This window comes from Ostrea edulis, chromosome 7, assembly GCF_947568905.1.
Source record: "Ostrea edulis chromosome 7, xbOstEdul1.1, whole genome shotgun sequence".
Taxonomy (NCBI): Eukaryota; Metazoa; Mollusca; class Bivalvia; order Ostreida; family Ostreidae; genus Ostrea; species Ostrea edulis.
This window is the reverse complement of record NC_079170.1, coordinates 24,350,270-24,367,274: the sequence shown is the minus strand read 5'-3', so window position 1 is coordinate 24,367,274 and position 17,005 is coordinate 24,350,270. Positions and strand designations below refer to the sequence as shown.

Sequence of the window (17,005 nt, the reverse complement as noted above, 5' to 3'; positions counted from 1 at the left end):
GCTGTTTTTGTAATTTTTTGATACGTACATGTATTTCTGTTTTTGTAATCTTTTGATACGTACATGTATTGCTGTGTTGCAGGATGTGAACAGCCACAAGGTGATTGTGATGGAGCTGTCCCAGTATGGCAGTCTGTACACGCTGCTAGATGACCCCAAAAACTCGCTGGGGTTGGAGGAAGATGAATTTCTGATCGTCCTCAGAGACCTCAGTATGACATCATTCATTTGTATATTGATGTGATATTTTTCTATGAATCATTATCATCACCCAACTGCTCTTTAATCAGATTTTTTTTTTGTTTTTAAAGTAAATTAAATATTCATCTCTTCAGCAGATATAAAATCTCTCTTACTTAATTCAAGAAGATCCATTTTATGTAATTAGTCACCTGTTCTCAGGTATTTTAAAGTTTATTCAAAGAAGATAATAAAAAATGCATAGACAGTTTATTAGATATCAATTTATCTTTGCTTGTTCCTTGACATATAGCTGCAGGGATTCAGTATTTAAGAGAGAAAGATATTGTCCACCGAGATATCAAACCAGGAAATATTCTATTGTTCAAAGACGAGGAGGGAAGGTAGTGTTATTAATATAAACTGTGTACAGATCTTAAGGAGGGAAGGTAGTGTTATGTATAAACTGTGCACAGATCTTAAAGAGGGAAGGTAGTGTTATGTATAAACTTTGTACAGATCTTAAGGAGGGAAGGTAGTGTATAAACTGTGTACAGATCTTAAGGAGTGAAGGTATTTCATAAACTGTGTATAGATCTTAGGAGGGAAGGTAGTGTATAAACTGTGTACAGATCTTAAGGAGGGAAGGTAGTGTTATGTATAAACTGTGTACAGATCTTAAGGAGGGAAGGTAGTGTTATGTATAAACTGTGTACAGATCTTAAGGAGGGAAGGTAGTGTTATGTATAGACTGTACTGCTCTTAAGGAGGGAAGATAGTGTATAGATATTAAGGAGGGAAGGTAGTGTATAAACTGTGTACAGATCTTAAGGAGGGAAGGTAGTGTTATGTATAGACTGTACTGCTCTTAAGGAGGGAAGATAGTGTATAGATATTAAGGAGGGAAGGTAGTGTATAAACTGTGTACAGATCTTAAGGAGGGAAGGTAGTGTATAAACTGTGTACAGATCTTAAGGAGGGAAGGTAGTGTTATGTATAGACTGTACTGCTCTTAAGGAGGGAAGATAGTGTATAGATATTAAGGAGGGAAGGTAGTGTATAAACTGTGTACAGATCTTAAGGAGGGAAGGTAGTGTATAAACTGTGTACAGATCTTAAGGAGGGAAGGTAGTGTTATGTATAGACTGTACTGCTCTTAAGGAGGGAAGATAGTGTATAGATATTAAGGAGGGAAGGTAGTGTATAAACTGTGTACAGATCTTAAGGAGGGAAGGTAGTGTATAAACTGTGTACAGATCTTAAGGAGGGAAGGTAGTGTATAAACTGTGTACAGATCTTAAGGAGGGAAGGTAGTGTATAAACTGTGTACAAATCTTAAGGAGGGAAGGCAGTGTATAAACTGTGTACAGATCTTAAGGAGGGAAGGTAGTGTATAAACTGTGTACAAATCTTAAGGAGGGAAGGCAGTGTATAAACTGTGTACAGATCTTAAGGAGGGAAGGTAGTGCTATGTATAAACTGTGTACATATCTTAAGGAGGGAAGGTAGTGTATAAACTGTGTACAGATCTTAAGGTAGCTCACTGCATCAAGACTTCTGTATTTTATGACGCTAACATAGATGAAGATTCAAATGTTTTATGAAATTCCTTATATCAGTCAATTTGTAGATCTGCGTAGATCAGTGGATAAGGTATCGGGTTACTGAGAGTCGGATCCCGAGTTCAGATCCGCCAGTGTCTTCTGAGTTATTTATTGAATGAAATGTTTTGAGAATCATGCTTTTTCTCTCCAAAATTGCATATGTTTTGCCTTTTGACAATCATGTACTTATTACATATCGTCATATCTCTCATAATTAAATCATTTCATGCTGATTTGATTAACCCTTTCAAGGTGTAGTGAGCCACCTAGGCTTAAACCAAGCATGTAAATGCTTACAAAAGTGTACTCTGTGACAAAATGTATTGTAAATGCAAACAATAAATCCAACAAGCGAAACTATAACTGATTATCCATTCATGATATTTTACTGCACAGTGATATATATTTTAATAGAATCTTTTCACAAGCAAGATGTGTGTGGATGCAGTTGATGTCCTCGGAATTTTTTTTTTAGGTCTGTGTACAAATTGACAGATTTTGGAGCTGCTAAACAGCTAGAGAGTGAAGACGAGCAGTTTATGTCCTTGTATGGTACAGAGGAGTATCTGGTAAGCATCAAGAATTAGAATCAAACAAAACCTGTAATCTGTAGACTTCAATTAAAGGCATGTCATTATAGAATATAGTCTGGTAAATTGCTGTTAATGTATGGATCTTATATGCATGTATTTAACACATTTCATAAAAAGATCAGGTAAAAAAAAATTTAAATTATTTTTAATCTATATTTTGTTTTTGAACTACAGCACCCTAACATATACGGCAGGGCAGTGATAAAGGATGGAAATACTGGTCCATTTGATGCGACTGTTGACCTTTGGAGCCTGGGGGTCACGATTTATCATGCAGCCACTGGACAATTGCCATTTAAAGCGTATGGAGGGCGCAGAAACAGACACAAAATGTAAGAATATTTTTACTCATATCTGAAGCCTTTTCTTTCCAATATATTTTCATGCTTCATAGCGAGCTCTAAAGTTTGGGGTGGAGAAGATTTGAGCTACATATAGATCAGCAGATATCTTGCATAAAAAATCTCCCATACTCCTAACGACTGTCCCTTTTTATCTTGCAAAGTTACATCTCGTTGAACTGAGATTATGAATTTATGTTGATTACCTGTTTCATCTCCGTGTGAGTATGCCTGTGTATGGATGTATTACAAAATGGGATATCAATCTTATCCGGGTCATGTCAATGGATGTGACAACACAGTCTTTTTTTCATGTCATCTCGAAAAAGAGGAAGTGGTGGATCTAACTGAGGGGGTTGTTTTGTGCAACAGAAAACATGATTGATTGTATCTTGTTTAACATCCCACTCAAGAATTTTTCACTCATATGGAGACGTCACTATTGCCGGTGAAGGGCTGCAAAATTTAGGCCTACATGTATGCTCGGCGCTTACGGCCCTTGAGTAGGGAGGAATCTTTATTGTGCCACACCTGCTGTGACATGGGGGGCTCGGTTTTACGGTCTCATCTGAAGGACCACCTCATTTAGTCACCTCTTGCGACAAGCAAGGGGTGCTGAAAACCTATTCTAACCCAGATCCCCACAGGACGCAACAGAAAATATAAACCTCTGTGTTTTACTGTTTCTGAAAATAGCAACTGCTCACGTCTAGTTACCAGTGTCAACTCCTTGGCATGCCTGGTGATGCAAAACCAGGTGACAGCCCCACGTCCACCCCTCACTAGTTTAGGCTGGTTTAGTTTAGTATGCACTTACTATGACAGAGAAATTCATTTTTGTACATGAAAACATGTAACTGTAAGCCTGACATTAAATGATCATGATGAACGTGATTAATTCTAGGCAGATGCGCAAAGACTTGTGTAAATGGATCTCGATGTATCTAAAGGAACAGCAACAACGAGAAAAAATACTAGAAAGGGGGCATGTCAAACATGTGCATGTAACAAACTTGAATCTACATTTTTGTACTATACATGTGAATGCTGAAGTATTTAATCATTGCATTAAGTATTCGAATTCTATACAGTATTATCTTGATCTAAGGTCCTCTCCAAAATATGTTATTGCTTCATGGGGATCATTATATAAATTTTCAGGATAATCACCTGTCTTGCTTTTTGAAGATTTTCATTATCCTATTTTGCTAATTTCATTTACACTACAGATTTTTCATGTTTTATTTTGAAATAGTTACATATCTAATTTCTTTAGAGGAGGTTATGTCAGGCATGCATTAATTTGTTTGGGGGTGGGGGGGGGGATTGAGGGTCAAACCCAAGGCTCCCTGAGCTTGATACAAAATAAATATATTTGTCATTTGCCTATTTTTATGCACTTTTAGTTGTAAAACATATTTTGTTAAATCAAATGAGTTTATGATATGTTTTAAAACTACAGGAAATGAAAATCACTTCACTGTAAGCATGAATTTATTATAAGCATGTTCGCTGTAACCTTATTTTACTGTCCATATTCTAGATAAAAAAAACTGAATGGTGCATTTCTTTTGTCGAAGTCATTTAAAGGTTGCATTATTCTTATGTCATAGGCTTTGTAGCATAAACAGTATATATTGGAACGTACCTCTATCCTTTTACAGACAAATTCAGTATAATGATACAAGATAGACAATTTTCTCTGAAATCCTAAATATATTACACATTACAATTTTTTTTACTTCTTTCATACTTATATAGAAAGTATTAAAAAAATTCTGAAATTTTTTTTATTCAATAGCATTAGGCTTTTTTTAACTTTAGGCATTTTCTGTACACTTTTAAGTTTTTAAAATTGCTGCTTTTAATTTATGTTCGTCTTTTTGATAGGAATGAAAAGATGAAAAGAAAGGAGAGTGGGAGGGTAGTGGAGAATGACCTCTTTATTTTGGTCTTTTTGACAGGTATGAAATCACAAAAACCAAGGAGAGCGGGATACTATCAGGGATTCAGAAGTACGAAGATGGACCCGTGGAGTGGAGCCGGGATCTCCCCCTCACCTGTCTACTGTCTGTGTAAGTTATTATCTCCCCGCTCATCTATACATTGTACATATATGTAGCTGAGATTGCCCTAACGGTAACACCGCGCCTCAACGAATTAGAAGGTACAAACAGCGAAATACAGTGATATGATAACCAGTTTTTGTTTTACCGTTCTCCTTGAATGCTGATTTACTTGCTTGTTTTTGTATCAACCAAAATATGTATATCAGAGACCCGCATATTTTGTGCCTTACGAACTATGAAAGTAGAATGACTCGGACTTATTGTGACGTCATAATACACTTCGTCTACTTTAACGTTAAATTTATGGAAAATGCACGAAGCTGCCCAAGGGGAAATATGATAGGGAGATATGATGTTTGAGAGGGAGATATAAAGTTTTGTCTTCCCTGGCACGTGACCGTCTAGACCAATCAGATTACACGTTGCATAGAATTCTCATACTGAGGTATAATAATATCTCCCCCTCACCTGTCTACTGTCTGTGTAAGTTATTATCTCCCTCACCTGTGTACTGTCTGTGTAAGTTATTATCTCCCTCTCACCTGTCTACTGTCTGTGTAAGTTATTATCTCCCTCACCTGTCTACTGTCTGTGTAAGTTATTATCTCCCCCTCACCTGTGTACTGTCTGTGTAAGTTATTATCTTCCTCACCTGTCTACTGTCTGTGTAAGTTATTATCTCCCTCACCTGTCTACTGTCTGTGTAAGTTATTATCTCCCCCTCACCTGTCTACTGTCTGTGTAAGTTATTATCTTCCCCTCACCTGTCTACTGTCTGTGTAAGTTATTATCTCCCCCTCACCTGTCTACTGTCTGTGTAAGTTATTATCTCCCTCACCTGTCTACTGTCTGTGTAAGTTATTATCTCCCCCTTACCTGTGTACTGTCTGTGTAAGTTATCTCCCTCACCTGTCTACTGTCTGTGTAAGTTATTATCTCCCCCTCACCTGTGTACTGTCTGTGTAAGTTATTATCTCCCTCACCTGTCTACTGTCTGTGTAAGTTATTATCTCCCTCACCTGTCTACTGTCTGTGCAAGTTATTATCTCCCTCACCTGTCTACTGTCTGTGTAAGTTATTATCTCCCCCTCACCTGTGTACTGTCTGTGTAAGTTATTATCTCCCTCACCTGTCTACTGTCTGTGTAAGTTATTATCTCCCTCACCTGTCTACTGTCTGTGTAAGTTATTATCTCCCTCACCTGTGTACTGTCTGTGTAAGTTATTATCTCCCTCACCTGTGTACTGTCTGTGTAAGTTATTATCTCCCCCTCACCTGTCTACTGTCTGTGTAAGTTATTATCTCCCTCACCTGTCTACTGTCTGTGTAAGTTATTATCTCCCTCACCTGTGTACTGTCTGTGTAAGTTATTATCTCCCCCTCACCTGTCTACTGTCTGTGTAAGTTATTATCTCCCTCACCTGTCTACTGTCTGTGTAAGTTATTATTTCCCCTCACCTGTCTACTGTGTGTGTAAGTTATTATCTCCCTCACCTGTCTACTGTCTGTGTAAGTTATTATCTCCCTCACCTGTCTACTGTCTGTGTAAGTTAATATCTCCCCCTCACCTGTCTACTGTCTGTGTAAGTTATTATCTCCCTCACCTGTGTACTATCTGTGTAAGTTATTATCTCCCTCACCTGTCTACTGTCTGTGTAAGTTATTATCTTCCTCACCTGTCTACTGTGTGTGTAAGTTATTATCTCCCTCACCTGTCTACTGTGTGTGTAAGTTATTATCTCCCTCACCTGTCTACTGTGTGTGTAAGTTATTATCTTCCTCACCTGTGTACTGTCTGTGTAAGTTATTATCTCCCTCACCTGTCTACTATCTGTGTAAGTTATTATCTTCCTCACCTGTGTACTGTCTGTGTAAGTTATTATCTCCCCCTCACCTGTCTACTGTCTGTGTAAGTTATTATCTCCCTCACCTGTCTACTGTCTGTGTAAGTTATTATCTCCCTCACCTGTCTACTGTCTGTGTAAGTTATTATCTCCCTCACCTGTCTACTGTCTGTGTAAGTTATTATCTCCCCCTCACCTGTGTACTGTCTGTGTAAGTTATTATCTCCCTCACCTGTCTACTATCTGTGTAAGTTATTATCTTCCTCACCTGTGTACTGTCTGTGTAAGTTATTATCTCCCTCACCTGTCTACTGTCTGTGTAAGTTATTATCTCCCTCACCTGTCTACTGTGTGTGTAAGTTATTATCTCCCCCTCACCTGTGTACTGTCTGTGTAAGTTATTATCTCTCCCTCACCTGTTTACTGTCTGTGTAAGTTATTACAGTGGAACCCCGTTATTACGTTTTCCATTTTGTCACGATAAAATAACGTAAAACCGGGGGCAACGTAATAAACGTTACCAGTGAAATCCGTTAAAAATATCATTTGGAAATTGTATATCGTCCGTTGGTACTCCGTGAAGGGGTGTGTGAATATATCTTTACTGTTTCTTTGTTTAAAAGACTATTATACTTTGTTTTATTTACATTTTATCTTTAATGTCCGTAATTCTTCATGTTCTTATCCCTTTTCTTTATTTCTGGTGTAGGATACATAAGGATGTTTTGATAAACGTTGTTTTTTCTGCATTCGTTTGGACCGCCATTTTGTTCAACTTTAAAACAATGCGTTCATGTAAATTTCTATCAATAACTCGTTCCGGTTCGTATTCAACATTCGTATTAAAAAAATAAACAAAACATCGTTTTATTAAGTTCTCTAATTACACAATACACAACACAATAAAAAAAAATCCCACCCCAAAACAACAAAACTATAGACACAAAACGCACACGATACCCAACACATACACACTTTTCTCACCAACGATAAACACGGAGAACAATTTAAGCGCAATCCACATAAAAAAAAAAATATAATGATGCACGAAGATTTCATTTATAACGCTAAATGATGGCACTAAAATCACGTGCGCATCAAGGGATTTTAGAATATTCACTGAGGTAAATGCCGTGCGCGAATCGGCCGATAACACAGGACAGTTTGATTGGTGTATGTATGGACGAGATTTATGAACATGTCCAAACAACGGACAATTTTTTAATTAACCACCTTTCGTCACCTATGTCCAAGCAGTTACCCAAGCGGTTTTAACAATGCTACGATAAATCTTGTCTTTCATGTTCGGTACCAAAGCTGTCCGTAAATAGAGTTTTAATAGCGAAGGTAATCACACTATACTGAACACTCAGGTGGTTGAGAAATTATTTCTTCGATTATCAAAATATGAAAAATGAAGTAAATTTCATAGAGTACAATGTCTAAATAAACATTATTTAATTGTTTATCACTGGCTTCGATACGAGGTATTCACCTGTATTGATGTCGCTAGATCTATCGAAGCGTGATCAGTCAAGCGTCTCTAATCCCCAAACAGACCAGGAAATTTACGTGGTGACTGCCTCAGACAGTCAAGGTGTGAATGGCTTATTATTTTGAGAATCATTGAATAATTAGGAGTTTATTACGTTTTTGTCGGAATTTTTACAACGTAATACCGAGTCCCGGCATCTTAGGGCAACGTAATAACGAGGTCTATTTTATATAGGTTTGTTAAGAAATGGTTTTGTGCTTTGAAATTCCAACGTAATATGCGGACTAACGTATTAAAGAGGGAACGTAATAACGGGGTTCCACTGTATCTCCCCTCACCTGTCTACTGTCTGTGTAAGTTATTATCTCCCCCTCATCTGTGTACTGTCTGTGTAAGTATTCATCTCCCTCACCTGTCTACTGTCTGTGTAAGTTATTATCTCCCTCTCACCTGTCTACTGTCTGTGTAAGTTATTATCTCCCCCTCACCTTTCTACTGTCTGTGTAAGTTATTATCTCCCTCACCTGTCTACTGTCTGTGTAAGTTATTATCTCCCTCACCTGTGTACTGTCTGTGTAAGTTATTATCTCCCTCACCTGTGTACTGTCTGTGTAAGTTATTATCTCCCTCACCTGTGTACTGTCTGTGTAAGTTATTATTTCCCCTCACCTGTCTACTGTGTGTGTAAGTTATTATCTCCCTCACCTGTCTACTGTGTGTGTAAGTTATTATCTCCCTCACCTGTCTACTGTGTGTGTAAGTTATTATCTGCTCCTCGCCTGTGTACTGTCTGTGTAAGTTATTATCTCCCTCACCTGTCTACTATCTGTGTAAGTTATTATCTCCCCCTCACCTGTCTACTGTCTGTGTAAGTTATTATCTCCCTCACCTGTCTACTGTCTGTGTAAGTTATTATCTCCCTCACCTGTGTACTGTCTGTGTAAGTTATTATCTCCCCCTCACCTGTCTACTGTCTGTGTAAGTTATTATCTCCCTCACCTGTCTACTGTCTGTGTAAGTTATTATCTCCCTCACCTGTCTACTGTCTGTGTAAGTTATTATCTCCCTCACCTGTCTACTGTCTGTGTAAGTTATTATCTCCCCCTCACCTGTCTACTGTCTGTGTAAGTTATTATCTCCCCCTCACCTGTGTACTGTCTGTGTAAGTTATTTTATCACGCCTCAGACAAAATTGTTGAAATCTAATTGGTCAGATCTTGGTCACATGACGCCGTGAAAAAAACCGTATCATGCGAGTAAATTCCGTATTGGGCGAGTAATTTTATTTATCGTCGGGTTCGACTTGCAGCCGTGTCAAAAGGAAAGACATTTGACTAAGTTGTATGATATAGACCCCCCACATATCCAGTTAGAGGTCTTCGACGTGATAAATTCGTTACACAGTTAGTTAGTGACCTGATACGGAAAAATACATGGTGTGAAAAGAAAACCCGTATCGGGCTCGGCTTCGCCTCGCCCGATACGGGTTTTCTTTTCACACCATGTATTTTTCCGTATCAGGTCACTAACTAACTGTGTAACTAATAATCTCCCCCTCACCTGTCTACTGTGTGTGTAAGTTATTATCTCCTTCACCTGTGTACTGTCTGTGTAAGTATTCATCTCCCTCACCTGTCTACTGTCAGGTGAGCGATGTTGTCGATGAGCCTCTTTTTATTTTGTGAGATATTGCTATGATATTTTTACGTTAATTTAGTTGTGACCAAGAACACTAGCTGCTCAGCTATTTACTAGAGTTCAAGAAAGAGTGTTCAATGGAACATTCTTGGATAATTAAATAAAGGTCATATTAGCTCACAGTTATTATTTATAAGCATTTAAGTTGGCAATGGTTGATAAGATGTGTACAGATAGAACTGGTGTTATTAATATCAATAATGATCCTTTCCTTTAAGTCAAATATGATAAAATGATTTGGAAATTAGGTAACATAAATGCAGAAGTAATGCCATTTTAGATTCATTTTGACGTGCTTTAGTGAGTGAAATTTTAAATCTTTGTACAGAGGCCTGAAGAAGTTTTTGGTGCCATTACTCGCCTCTTTGTTGGAGAGCAATGAAAGGAAACGGACAACGTTTGACAGATTTTTTCAGGAAGTAGGAAATCTTATGTCCAAGAAAGTTCTGAATGCATTTTGTCCTGTGACATGGTCCAACATGAGAATCTACATCAGGAAGGACACCAAGTAAGTCTATTTCTCTCAGTATTGATATTTGCACAGTCCAACATGCTCTGGAAGATAACTTTGTGCCAGATTAGACTGGAATTTAGATTTCAAAGTGTAAAGAATGTGTACAAAATACAACCAAAACTGTAATTGGAAATGAAATGGGGTCAGAGTTCACAATGAAACAGAGAACACAGGTGTAGAATTAGACAGATTTGACAAAGTTACAGAGGGTATAATGTTTTTGGCCCATCCATCAGTCCCTTTCTTGTCAGCTCAACTCCTCTGAGACTGCTCAACAGAATTTCGTGAACTTTGTAATTAATAAGGATACACTGTAGATGTGCATATTCCCATAAAATTCTGATTCATTACTGTAACGTTTTCTGGGAGTAATACCACTACTGAACTTAAAGTTTTGAGCCTGTCTGTCCTGTTCTTGCAGTAATGCATGGCATTACCATTCATTATGTGAGGCATTGTCAAGCAATGTTGGAGTGTGGGGTATGTGAGCTTGCTCACTTCTGCATTCTTTCATCTGCCCATGGCAAGGAAAATTGTTGTGTCAACTGCTATGATACAACTTTTTAACAATGAGATTTGATCTTCAAATCTGTTGTTTTCTGTATTGAAGATTCAAGAATCACTGATTTTTTTCAGACTGTCCCACCTTCAGGAAGTGATTGCAGAGCAGTGTGAGGTAGCAGCTGTCAATCAAATTCTGGTCTTGGATGGAGAGTTACTGGAACACACAGTGGATCCCCTCACACCAGTGTCCAAGTACCCAAAGTCCATCACGCCGGACAATCCCATATTTGTGTTCCTAAAGTCGTACCCCGATCACAGATACTTTCCTAACTGTGTCTATCGTAAGTTTGTTGGTCGGTTTTTGTTCATGTTGATTTTCCTCAGTTTTAAACTGTAAACATACACAGTGGTGAACTTTCAAAAAACTATTCAGTACTTATTTGACCATTATTTTAGTTAACAGTTATTCACACTATTCAGTACTTATCTGACTATTATTTTAGTTACAAATTATTCACACTATTCAGTACTTATCTGACTATTATTTTAGTTACAAATTATTCACACTATTCAGTACTTATCTGACCATTATTTTAGTTACAAATTATTTGCACTATTCAGTACTTATCTGACTATTATTTTAGTTACAAATTATTTGCACTATTCAGTACTTATCTGACCATTAATTTAGGTACTGATTATTATTTAGTACTTTTCAGTTTAAATGAAGTCTCTCCACTGAAATTTTCTTGTGTTGTAGCGGAGTTTCCTCGGTTTGGAAGCTCGGTGCACGTCAGTAACGACTACCAGCTGTCCAAGCTCTGCTGTACCGTCATGGCCTTCCATCTCAGGCTGGTCAAACAATACCACCAAAAGTTACAGCTCTTACAAACCAGCGTCAGTGGATACATGTAAGTAGTGCACAAAGGTCACAGCTCTTACAAACTAGCGTCAGTGGATACATGTAAGTAGTGCACAAAGGTTACAGCTCTTACAAACCAGCGTCAGTGGATACATGTAAGTAGTGCACAAAGGTTACCGGGCTTTCATGTCATGGAGTAAGTCATCAAAATCAAGAATAAAGACACCAATGGATTGCTTGATACCTCATACTTGAGGATATTTATTATACCCCCCGCAACAAGTTGTGGGGGGGGGGGGTATACTGGAATCGGGTTGTCCGTCTGTCCGTCCGTCCGTCCGTCTGTAGACGCAATGGTTTCCGGACTCTAAAGCATTATCCTTTCCACCTACCGTCACCATATCATACATATGGACTACCCATGGGATAAAGATGTTCCCTATCGATTTTGGGGTCAAAAGGTCAAAGGTCAAGCGCACTGGACATCGAAGTAGCAATATGGTTTCCGGGCTCTAAAGTGTTATCCTTTCCACCTACAGTCACCATATCATACATAAAGACTACCCATGGGATGAAGATGTTCCCTATTGATTTTGGGGTCAAAAGGTCAAAGGTCAAGCGCACTGGACATCGAAGTAGCAATATGGTTTCCGGGCTCTAAAGCGTTATCCTTTCCACCTACAGTCACCATATCATACATATGGACTACCCATGGGATGAAGATGTTCCCTATCGATTTTGGGGTCAAAAGGTCAAAGGTCATGCACACTGGACATCAAAGTAGCAATATGGTTTCCGGGCTCTAAAGCATTATCCTTTCCACCTACAGTCACCATATCATACATATGGACTACCCATGGGATGAAGATGTTCCCTATTGATTTTGGGGTCAAAAGGTCAAAGGTCAAGCGCACTGGACATCGAAGTAGCAATGTGGTTTCCGGGCTCTAAAGCGTTATCCTTTCCACCTACAGTCACCATGTCACACATATGGACTACCCATGGGATGAAGATGTTCCCTATCGATTTTGGGGTCAAAAGGTCAAAGGTCACGCGCACTGGACATCGAAGTAGCAATATGGTTCGGTTTGTCATGCCATTTGTTTTTTACACTCAGAAAAGAGGTAGTTTATACCTATTACCAACACCCTTTGGGAGATTGGGGTAAGCGGGGGGGTATTCTTAGTGAGCATTGCTCACAGTACCTCTTGTTGTTCATGATTTCTTATGCACAATCATATTAACAGTTCATAATACAACACACACAAGGATGTTTACAGTTCACAATACCTCACACATGAGAATGTTTACACTTCATAATACCTCACACATGAGCATGTTTACACTTCACAATACCTCACACATGATGATGTTTACACTTCACAATACCTCACACATGAGGATGTTTACAGTTCACAATACCTCACACATGAGCATGTTTACACTTCACAATACCTCACACACGAGGATGTTTACACTTCACAATACCTCACACACGAGGATGTTTACACTTCACAATACCTCACACATGATGATGTTTACACTTCACAATACCTCACACATGAGGATGTTTACATTCACAATACCTCACACATGATGATGTTTACACTTCACAATACCTCACACATGAGCATGTTTACACTTCATAATACCTCACACATGAGGATGTTTACACTTCGCAATACCTCACACATGAGGATGTTTACAGTTCACAATACCTCACATGAGGATGTTTACAGTTCACAATATCTCACACATGAGGATCTTTACACTTCACAATACCTCACACATGAGCATGTTTACACTTCATAATACCTCACACATGATGATGTTTACACTTCACAATACCTCACACATGAGCATGTTTACACTTCACAATACCTCACACACGAGGATGTTTACACTTCACAACGCCTCACACATGAGCATGTTTACACTTCACAATACCTCACACATGATGATGTTTACACTTCGCAATACCTCACACATGAGCATGTTTACACTTCACAATACCTCACACATGAGGATCTTTACACTTCACAATACCTCACATGAGGATGTTTACACTTCACAATACCTCACACATGAGGATTTTTACAGTTCACAATACCTCACATGAGGATGTTTACAGTTCACAATATCTCACACATGAGCATCTTTACAGTTCACAATACCTCACACATGATGATGTTTACACTTCACAATACCTCACACATGAGCATGTTTACACTTCACAATACCTCACACATGATGATGTTTACACTTCACAACGCCTCACACATGAGCATGTTTACAGTTCACAGTACCACACATGAGGATGTTTACACTTCGCAATACCTCACACATGAGGATGTTTACACTTCATAATACCTCACACATGAGGATGTTTACACTTCATAATACCTCACACATGAGGATGTTTACAGTTCACAATACCTCACACATGAGGATGTTTACACTTCGCAATACCTCACACATGAGGATGTTTACACTTCATAATACCTCACACATGAGGATGTTTACAGTTCGCAATACCTCACACATGAGGATGTTTACACTTCGCAATACCTCACACATGAGGATGTTTACAGTTCACAATACCTCACATGAGGATGTTTACAGTTCACAATATCTCACACATGAGGATCTTTACACTTCACAATACCTCACATGAGGATGTTTACAGTTCACAATATCTCACACATGAGGATCTTTACACTTCACAATACCTCACATGAGGATGTTTACAGTTCACAATATCTCACACATGAGGATGTTTACAGTTCACAATACCTCACACATGAGGATCTTTACACTTCACAATACCTCACATGAGGATGTTTACAGTTCACAATATCTCACACATGAGGATGTTTACAGTTCACAATACCTCACACATGAGGATCTTTACACTTCACAATACCTCACATGAGGATGTTTACAGTTGATGATGATATTAACAGTTCATGACACCTCTCACACACGTATGACACTTCACATGCAAAGATGTTTACAGTTTACTGATTCCTCACACATAGTTAAAATTTGTGACACTTGACACATATCCGATGGTTTCTCTATACGAGTAAAAAAAAATAAGGAATGGGACACAAAACAACATACCAGCAAACAAAGTCACATTATGACAGTATCAGGAATTTACATGAAAATTAAAGTTATCATGAATGGAAAATGATTTGCAGTCTTTCTAAATATGTAGTGTCTTTCTGATTTTCTCTGCAAAGAAGTATGTCTGTGCAGTAAAACACAGTTATAGTGAACCTCCAGGGTCAACAAAAACAGTTCATTATAACAAAACTTCATTATACAGTAAAACACAGTTATAGTGAACCTCCAGTGCCAACAAAAACAGTTCATTATAACCAAACTTCATTATACAGTAAAACACAGTTATAGTGAACTTCCAGGGCCAACAAAAAACAGTTCATTATAACCAAACTTCATTATACAGTAAAACACAGTTATAGTGAACTTCCAGGGCCAACAAAAACAGTTCATTATAACCAAACTTCATTATACCGTAAAACATAGTTATAGTGAACTTCCAGGGCCAACAAAAACAGTTCATTATAACCAAACTTCATTATATCCAATGGAATTTTTATCATTTTCTATTCATAGGGTAAGAATAATCACTGCAAAAAGCATGAATTAATTTGAAGCTTGGTCATTATAAGCATGTTTTATTGTTATAGGCAAGTTGTAATACCACATGTGAAATACCAAGCAGAAATTGTCTGATGCTGAGGTTTAATTTCAGTCATGAGCTACAGCACGAGATTATACACCTAGTAGACTACCTCAGACATCAGAAACAGCACAACCAGACGTGTCAGCTGTGGACAAAGAATTACAATCACTCGGTGGCTCAGAATACAGCCCTGGTCAGGGGGGCTGATCAGGGGGCAGGGGCCAAAGACAGGGAGAGGCTCCTAGAGGGGAATCAGATATACATCAGGGATCTAGAAAAACAGGTACTGCATTTGTATCAGGTATATGGAGATACTCTGGGTTTATAATTTTTGGGGGAAGTTTTTGTCAATGTGAATGAGTTGCCTTTGATATGGTGTTTTGTCTTCCAAACTTTACACAAGTTGGATATCAGCTGGCTGTGTTTTGAATTATCTGCATTACAATAGGGGAGAAGTACCGTGGGGATCCGGATTAAAATAGGTCTTCAGTACCCCTTGCTTGTCTTAAGAGGTTACTAAATGGGACGGTCCTTTGGATGAGACTGCGAAAGCTGAGGTCCCATGTCACAGCAGGTGTGGCACGATAAAGACCCTGCTCAAAGGCCGCAAGCGCTGAGCATAGGCCTAAATTTGCAGCCCTTCACTGGTAACAATTATGTCTCCATATGAGTGAAATATTCTCAAACGGGACGTTAAACAATATACAATCAACCAACTAATAGGGGAGAACACATTTACTAGGGAAAAGGGAAAGTTGTACATGGCTGGATATAAAATTAAACATTGGAAGAACTGTCAAGTTAAGTGTTCTTTTTATGTTTGATACCTATAATTTTTTGTGATTAATTAATGCATGGGAACATACTACATATAGGTGAAAAATGGATCTACTTATAAGTTAAGAACATAATGTGAAATTGATCTATTCATAGGTTTAGAACATAAGGAAAAATTGATCTATTTATAGGTTGAAAATGTAATGAAAAATTGATCTATATATAGGTTGAGAACGTTATGAAAAATGAATCTAGTTATAGGTGGAGAGCAAAATGAAAAATGGATCTATTCATAGTTTAACCGTTTAAAACATAATGAAAATTGATATATTTACAGGTTAAGAATATTATGAAAAATTTATCTATTTATTGGTTGAGAACATAAGGAAAAATTGATCTATTTATAGGTTGAAAATGTAATGAAAAATTTATATATTTATAGGTTGAGAATGTAATGAAAAATTTATCTATTTATAGGTTGAGAACATGGTGGAAAATTGATCTATTTATAGATTTAGAACATAATGAAAATTAATCTATTTATAGGTTAAGAATATTATGAAAATTGATCCATTTATAGGTTGAGAACATAATGAAAATTTTATCTATTTATACTTTGAGAACATAGCGAAATATGGATTTATTTATAGGTTTAGAACATGATGAAAATTGATCTATTTATTAATATTTATTTGTTAAGAATATGATTTATGAAAAATTGATCTATTGATTTGTTGAGAACGTAATAAAAAATTGATCTATATAAAGGTTGAGAACATTATGAAAAATTGATCTATTTTTAGGTTGAGAAC

General features: G+C 37.6%; 1 protein-coding gene across 4 annotated transcripts in view; it reads left to right on the top strand.

Annotated features, from left to right (window-relative positions):
- Positions 1-17,005, top strand: part of LOC125653502 (serine/threonine-protein kinase TBK1-like) — a 44,682-nt gene that overhangs the window by 14,789 nt on the left and 12,888 nt on the right. For all 4 annotated transcript variants that reach the window (XM_048883034.2, XM_048883033.2, XM_056143757.1 and 1 more), the window contains 9 exons: positions 83-212; positions 494-584; positions 2,260-2,353; positions 2,552-2,709; positions 4,683-4,793; positions 10,153-10,332; positions 10,975-11,183; positions 11,603-11,753; positions 15,486-15,699. In XM_048883034.2, the coding sequence (XP_048738991.1) occupies positions 83-212; positions 494-584; positions 2,260-2,353; positions 2,552-2,709; positions 4,683-4,793; positions 10,153-10,332; positions 10,975-11,183; positions 11,603-11,753; positions 15,486-15,699 (1,338 nt within the window). The remainder of the gene's footprint in view (positions 1-82; positions 213-493; positions 585-2,259; positions 2,354-2,551; positions 2,710-4,682; positions 4,794-10,152; positions 10,333-10,974; positions 11,184-11,602; positions 11,754-15,485; positions 15,700-17,005) is intronic.